This window comes from Cryptomeria japonica, unplaced genomic scaffold, assembly GCF_030272615.1.
Source record: "Cryptomeria japonica unplaced genomic scaffold, Sugi_1.0 HiC_scaffold_84, whole genome shotgun sequence".
NCBI lineage: Eukaryota > Viridiplantae > Streptophyta > Pinopsida > Cupressales > Cupressaceae > Cryptomeria > Cryptomeria japonica.
This window is the reverse complement of record NW_026728906.1, coordinates 132294-140375: the sequence shown is the minus strand read 5'-3', so window position 1 is coordinate 140375 and position 8082 is coordinate 132294. Positions and strand designations below refer to the sequence as shown.

At 35.7% G+C, this 8082-nt stretch overlaps 1 protein-coding gene across 1 annotated transcript; it reads left to right on the top strand.

The window, feature by feature from the left end:
• The first annotated feature begins 977 nt into the window (after positions 1-977).
• Positions 978-1898, top strand: LOC131058058 (germin-like protein 8-2). Its single transcript, XM_057992094.2, has 4 exons — positions 978-1104; positions 1203-1387; positions 1556-1705; positions 1821-1898. Exons 1-4 carry the CDS (start codon positions 978-980, stop codon positions 1896-1898), a joined length of 540 nt encoding a protein of 179 aa, XP_057848077.2.
• Positions 1899-8082: the final 6184 nt, after the last annotated feature.

Below are 8082 nucleotides of genomic sequence, written 5' to 3'. Positions count from 1 at the left end.
GTGATGGATTCTAGTGAATTGTAATGTCAAAACCGGATTCTATTTCCGCTACCCATCTACCCTCTAGGGTTTGGAAAAATAAAACGATCTTAAATAATTCTAAATACTAGATCCCTTGGACAACATGGTCTCTTCCAAGATGGGATTCTCAACACCACCAAAAAGTTTTTTTTCTTGTAGAATACCTCTCCAAAATCTATCTTCTTATACATTTATCCTCCATAAATTGGTTCTTATGTTTGCATATGTTGTCTTAAACCTATAATTTAGGTCTCCAAAACTGCTAAAGAAAAGTAATACACCTACTTGACTTCAAAATTGTAGATGGATGTGAAATAGATATTCTAATCAACGCATTCAATGTAAAGTAAATGAACATAAGTTATTTTGAGCAATGTTTTTCTGTCCTAGAACATAGACAATCTGAGAAATAAACATTGAATAACATAAATTAATTTAAATGACGAGAGATAAAAATCTCATTGAAAAAGGGTACAAAGCATGGACAGTCTTTAGGCCAATATCCAACTCCAAGAAAGAAACTTTCCTCTCATACCGATTCTCCCACGGTGGAGAAAGATTTATATATTGTTTCCTTTGAAGAAGCCCACCGTTCCAATTAAGTCTAAACAATTCCACATTACTAAAATGATGGCGATGGCGAGAATACGTGTAAGGCAGGAGGTAAGTTGATCTTGAGATAGGCATACGCAGCAGGGCAGGGAGAAGATAGAAAATTTCAACGTTAATGAAAGGATGGTGAGAATACATCTGCGGTAGCAGGCGAGACAACCACATGCAGTAAGACTTAGTGTGACGTAAGGAAAAGAGCAACAACTCTGGAAGGATCCGTGAAATATACGGAGTCAAGATGAATTAGTCTTTGCGGAGAGTTATGGTTTGGGCTATATAAAGCGTGTAATGGGTTTGTAATAGACATTCATATCCTGATCTCTTGTGTCTGCGTTTCTATTACAATGGCTAACCGCATGATTTACTTCACGTTGGGACTTTTTCTGTTGATATGCTGTTACAGCGACAGGGTCATGGCAGGGGATCCGGATCCCTTGCAAGATTTCTGCGTTGCAGATGAGGAAAGCAACGGTGAGTGAGAATATTTATACATAAACAATGATAATGATTTGCTTATTAGACGAGTCGAGTTACTAACAGACAGATTGATTTGATCTTGTTTTAAACAGTTTTGGTGAACGGGTTCGTTTGCAAAGACCCAATGCAAGTTTCAGCAAACGATTTCTTCTTCCGGGGACTTGGGCAGGCAGGGAACACCGACAATGATGTGGGCTCCAACGTAACGATGGCGAACGTTAAACAGATACCAGGCCTCAATACGTTTGGAATATCGTTGGTCCGCACGGACTACGCAGTGGGTGGAATAAATCCTCCTCACACACACCCAAGAGCCACCGAAGTTCTTGTTTTACTGGAAGGCCAGCTTCTTGTGGGTTTCATTGACACCAGCAACAAATTTTTCAGCAAAACTTTGGAGAAGGGAGATGTGTTTGTGTTTCCAAAGGCACTTGTTCATTTCCAGCAGAATGTGGGGCATGAAAATGCAGTGGCCATAGCTGGATTGAGCAGCCAGTTTCCCGGAGTTCAGACAATCGCCAATTCTCTGTTTGCGGCGAATCCCCCTCTCCCCGATTCCGTTTTGAGCAAGGCCTTCCGCATCACCCAGGAACTGGTGAATTACATTCAAAAGAAATTCGCATACTAAACAAAACAAACAAGAGGTCTCCCAATGAAGACCGTCTTTCCCAATTCTTTTTTCTCACCGTTGAATAAAACTATCATTTTAGGGTTATTGGCGTCCTCTTGTGCCATTCATAGCATCTGTTTTGGACATCAGCATGTCCTCATCATATTCCAAAGATTGAAAATTAACCGTTGAATAAAACTATCATTTTAGGGTTATTGGCGTCCTCTTGTGCCATTCATAGCATCTGTTTTGGACATCAGTATGTCCTCATCATATTCCAAAGATTGAAAATTAAATATTGATGTCGTTTTGTCCCTTTGATGACAACATTAAAATTTCACTTTGCTGTAACACATTTTAAGGTAAGTTGTAAGCGCATTTTGAATATAATTTCCAATATCTCAAGGTATTTGTTGATTGATACGAAGAAGATAAAAGTGTCGTCATATTGAGAAATTGGCAATCGCATTTCCATCAAGAATAAGATAATAGATATAACTCATACATTATCAGTGAGATCTGCAAATATCATAATCTTCTACTTTTCCCATGCATTTATAAATGATCTAATAAAATAGAGCTTCATACATCAGTTCATTCTAAAGCTTCACGACCTCTTCTTTCATGCCTTCGATGTCTATATAACCTATGTCTTTGAAGCTTGCTCATTTTCATTCTATGCAACTACTGCAGATACTCAAATTCTTAAGAAACTGCAACAATAATGTCTTGAGTTGATGAAAAACATAGTACATGCTCACAACAAAAAAGAAGCATATTTCAAATACATAAATCTTATTCAATCAACATACTCTTTATTAAATAGTCTTGTGGTATTACAGGGGTGACATATTGTTATAAATCACAAAGGGGTGCGAAATATTATGTATAACATTGTAGGCACAAAATTTGACCACATACAAAATTTCAAGACAAGTGGAAGGTGTAGATGTAGAAGATACCAATTTTGGCTTTCTGAATGTTCACATCAGTAGCATAGTGCATTGGATCGGCACATAAGTGAAGAGAACAAAAATCAGCGATGGTGAGATTAGAATGGAATATTCGATTTGATTATCGATCGGTTGGTATTGGAGAAAGTTTTCTACATGATTTATTTAGGGAAGTGCTAATTTGTTTTAGACAAGTGCATGTATTTTATTCCATATTTGATAGCTAGGTGCATGTTTTTTATTCTAGGTTTTGATTGAGGTTGACAAGGAAGTGAACGCTATTTGGTTGCATAGTTTAGCTTGGGGGAAGACATTGAAAAGAGAGACTATAAAATAATGAAGATATCAATCAATAGATTTGGATGAAGAAAAACGTCGAGTAATAAGATGGTGCAACACTTGGAAATGGAGATTCTAGATTTCAACTCATGGAAACATAAGTTTTGTCATTGGAGAGAATTAGTCAATGAGCGTAGAACTCGAGCATATTGTTAAGCAAGCTCTTTCCACAAGAATACAATATTGTACGAAATTACATAAGTGCTAGGTAATGTCCACTTTGTATTTAAGACTCAAATTGAGAAGTTGGCTTGTGAATCTTGCATTTAATTGATACTAGAGATGAGGGTACAACTCCATTCTTTTCAATATTTTTTATTGGGTTACACCAAGGAAAGTTCTAAATCACTAGTCACTATTTTATATTCTATTGAGTCCTACACGCTTACTTTCATTTTATGCCACCAGTATGTATATGTGAGCATTTAAGAAAACATATAAAGCACATTTTAAGTGATAAAAACACAACCTTTGCTCATATCTACAAATAGAAGCCGAGTTTAGTTACATGAACCACACGAAGCATTACACTCCTTGCGCACTCCTGGTCTTATGGAATTAGAGGAGTCACATTATGGTATGAAGCATAAAAGGGCGCGAGTATAACATCGTTGGTATTTACATGAGAATGTACACAATTGCAAGACAAGTGAAAGATGTAGATGGAAACACGTTAGAAATAAAAATGTCTATTTTTTTCTATATCAATGTTGGTTTCAGTACCACCAATTTTATACCAATACAATATGGGATCATACCTTAAAAAATGTTGGTTTATGTAGCATATATAATCATACCATCTCATAAATCAATGTAAACCTTGAAATGGAGGAAACAAGATCCTACGATTGACCAATGTAAGCTAGAAGATCTTAGTTGACACAACATAATTAGTAATAAGAATAGGACTAGTTGTTGTCTTTAAGGAAGGGATACGAAATTAGGTTCCTGTTCCTTTTGTTGCATGAGATGGAGACAGTGAAGTGTCTATAGATGAACTAGTCTAACAATGGTAAAATGACTAAGTTTTATAGAATGTAGTAGATACAAGATGAAATATAGAAAGAGTAAGACATATCTGAGATGGAGACATAGAGAGGAAATTGGGACTGTAATATGAAGCTAATTGTACTAGAGAGAAACGTTGGAGATCCGTGTCTAAAGTTGAGGGAAAATTGAGAGATGATCGAAAATGAAATCGACAATATTTGATCACTTGCCTCTTAAAAATATGGGTCAATGACTGCTGGGTGCCCTGTTCTTAGGGTTTTCGTTCAATCAATGTTTTGTGATGCCTGCTAATGTCTGGTCTACTTTTCTTTAACTTTCTTGTTATCGGATTTGGACCTGTAGATAGAGAAAATTGGGAGAAATGGTTATTTCATATAAGGGATTACCTTATCCAAACCGCGTATTAGTGTTCTCTCTTCAACAATGATAATGATGAGATAGGATGCATGCCCCCACAAGAAAAGAGGCTAAGCAAATGATAAATGGTGAAATGATGACACCTTATCTTAGGTACGAATTACATAATACACTTGATCATAATTGCTATAGCATATATTTCAATGATTGAATAATCAAATTGGGACTTCTTTATCGTTTCGCTCCCTGAATGCTTGATTGACTAGGTTTTTTGGTTTTCTATATTGAGTACATTGATTCCTAGAATGGGAAAGGGAGTTGTGTTTATATGAAGTTCACACCTTTTCGAAACATTTTGTTGTGATGGGACAACAAAACAAATTAGATTCATGCAAATTACAAGGTCCACTTTCATCTCTCAACAGTTGAGCCTATTTTAGCAAAATAGGGGTGTTGGGTGCACTAGTCCTTGAAAAATGTGCTAGTTAAAAGTTCACCAACAGGGGAAATAACCTGGTTTTCCAAAGCAATCTGAACATTAGGTACACACACGAATAAACCAGGCACACACAAAAAAATAGAAGAAAACCACATAGAAAACCATGCTGAAGAAGACCGTAGTCTACAAAAGGATAAACACTTGTGCAAGAGAAAACTCGTGACTTGTGCAAAATCGACGAGCTCCAAATGACCTTTTTGTGGGTTTGAGCAATTTCACTTACTATAGATTAACGTTTGCTCGCACCTCCATGAACCCAAAATAGCCTACGCCAATTTTTCAAGCTATGTGTTGTTAGTGTATGATATTCTAACTAGAATATTCTTCTATGTAAGTTTGCTAGATGGTTAGTTGTTAGAATAATGCCTGGTTATGTTAATCTTATCCATGAAACATTACATGATTCTAGATAGCATCTGATATTATAGGTGGAACTGTATTAGATATGTATTTTTAATCACCCCTAAGTTGATCAAAGATATTAAGAGCTTATCATTCATCTCAATCTGTGCATTTTCTTTTTTTGAGCTCCACTAGTTTTTTGGTACTCACATGTTTGTAATTTATTTTAATTATGACTGCAGATTTATAGAGGTTTTGATTGAGGTTGAGCATCTGAAAGGAATGTGGATTTGTGCCATAATATTTTTGTGTTCTTGTGAGGACATGATAATCCGAAGGTGTTTCTACTGTGATTTTAAAAATCCCGATGAATTGAAGTTTATAAAATTCATCGTATAAATAATAAAATAAAAATAGGAGATTTTATTTCATGGTTGATTAGTGTATTTTAAATTATATATATTTTTTATTAAATTGTTGATCATGGAGACCAAGTTGACAAATTTGAAGCTCTACTGTAGGGCGATTTTTTAGGAACACATTATTGTGTGGATAGTGGAAGCGCTTAATTAGCTAAAAGATGATTTGTCTTCAATTTTAATAAGACGATCAATTATTTTACTATGGTCAATCTGCATGTGTAAAGGTTTGGGATATTTTATTAAAAAGCCGATCCTTGTGTGCTGGCTTTTTGGCACTTTCTGGTGTGGTAAAATTTGCATAGGCTGATCTTTTGGCATAGATATTTGATTTGAACTAGTGATATAAAGTGGTTGTTTTGGCATAAATTGTTGGATATTGTTGGTCATGCTAGGATATGTTGTGGTCATTGATGTCAACATATTCCTATGATTTTCTCTGGTGATTGCAGATTGGGAAGATTTTCTGATCCGGTTTGTAGCGATGCTTTGTTGATCACTGTTTCGCAGAGTTCGGTATATCCTCTGGTATATTTTGGTGTGATCAGATCTGGTGCTGAGATTTTGGGATATTTCTTGGGAAGGTCTTGTGTATCTTAATTTCAGTTGAATCATGATTTGGTTCTCCGCAAGTTATCTTTCTTCCTGGCCGTTGTTGATTGGTTGTGTTCTTTAGCTTTCAGACGTTGACCGATGAAGATTTGAAAAGTAGTGTTGGTGCAGCTATTGTGGATGATTCTAATGTGCTTGCTGGTATTTTTTTTAATTATGTCCTATTTGTTTTGGCAATCTGTATTTATCGTTGTGTGAGTTTTTGGTGGTTTCTATCAACCAGTGATGATTTGTGTGTTATGCACCATTTCTGGTGGTGTAGCGTGTTGCGATTGATCTTTGCGTGATTTTCGGTGGAGTTATGTGTTTGGGAATTTGACCTAGAACCATGCTATGCTATGTAAACCACTATATTGGTCTGGTGGTCAGTGTTTGTATCGTGTGATGTAATTTTTTAATTGAGGGTCGAGGGTTTAGCCGACCTTGTTATCAAGGTTGATAAATTATATATATAGGTGATATAGTCATGTAATTTGGTTGTTTGATGTTGTGTCTTCATTATCAGAGAGAGGTTTGTGTGCGAACATGTGATGTATCCTTTGATGTTGAGTTTGTGGTGAGATTCTATTTGGAGATGCTATTCTTTCCGTTCATTTCTTTCGAATTGTAGTCCAAATCTTATTGCGAGTCAGTGAGACTTCCCTAAGGGTTGTAGCCTTCCGAGCAAATATTATTTGAGCAGTGAGCTCTAGGCAGTGTGCCTGAATGCATGTGCATTCCTCATTGTAATATTTTCACATACTATTGTAGAGTATCATCTTACTGTGGGTAGGTTCCCACCATGGTTTTTCGCTTAACTGGGTTTTGCGCATCAAAATCTTAGTGTTGTGTGTTGTGCTATTAATTTTCTTATCTGTCTTATTACTGCAGTTTATCAAATCTGTGTTTTGCGGTAAAGTTTGTTATTCCGGTGAAGACTGATTCACCCCCCTCTCATTCTTCCCTCTTGGCTGTTGTTAACATAAATATTGTCAAATCAAATCAATTTTTGGTCAATCTTAGAGTTGCATATGTTGCTTATCTATTTTTGCATGAATTTTGAACAATTTGAATAAAACTGTTTTGTCTTTCTCTATTAATTTTTCCTTGCATGAATGTCATTTTGGCTATTTACAAGGCCGCAAGACTCCTTCTTGGTCTAATTTTTAACCTTTTTTTACCGTTACTTGAGTTCTTCAAGGTCATGTTTTGCACCACTTAGACCAGTTATCTAGCATTAGAGGGCATGTGGAGATTTTGTTTTGCCTCATGGCCTCATCTAGTTTTACTTTATTTTGGTAGTCACGTTTGCCTTTTTAGGCTATAGTGTCCCTTGTTCCATTGCTGATGAAAAGATCCTTTGTCAACTATGAATCTTTGTTACATGAATTTTGGATGAGAATAATTGCTTCCAGAGATTTATTCCTATTACAAGCACTTTTTTGTGGAGGCTTTTATGGAGGAAGACAATAATAGTTCCTAGTGCATATTTTGTGTTCTTTTTGCCCCCGTATTGTTTATGCTCTTTCCAATTTGGTTATTTTAAAAATTGTTCACATATTTTAATGATGAAGTATCATTTCGTGAATTATACTACACAAAATGTAGTAAAGTTCCATCATCTGGGTGGTTACATGCACACACATCTAGTGTAGGTTTCATTCAAAGCTTTTTGAAAAATAAAACTTATGAAATATAAGTTACTAATTAACCATACAATCTCTTCAACAATTCCTCCAACTGGTAGCCAAATGATGTTACGTGCATCTAATTTTTTTGACATCATACCAACTAGAGAGTAACTATACAGTTATTGTCATGAGCCTATTTCATAAATTACAAAATAATTTA

What these genes read in the sequence shown, in the direction of transcription:
- LOC131058058 (XM_057992094.2), top strand. Translation starts at nt 978, where the DNA reads ATGGCTAACCGCATGATTTACTTCACGTTGGGACTTTTTCTGTTGATA. An exon ending in TGCAGATGAGGAAAGCAACG is followed by an intron (nt 1,105 to 1,202) that starts GTGAGTGAGAAT and finishes TGTTTTAAACAG; the next exon opens with TTTTGGTGAACGGGTTCGTT. An exon ending in TCCGCATCACCCAGGAACTG is followed by an intron (nt 1,706 to 1,820) that starts GTGAATTACATT and finishes CTATCATTTTAG; the next exon opens with GGTTATTGGCGTCCTCTTGT.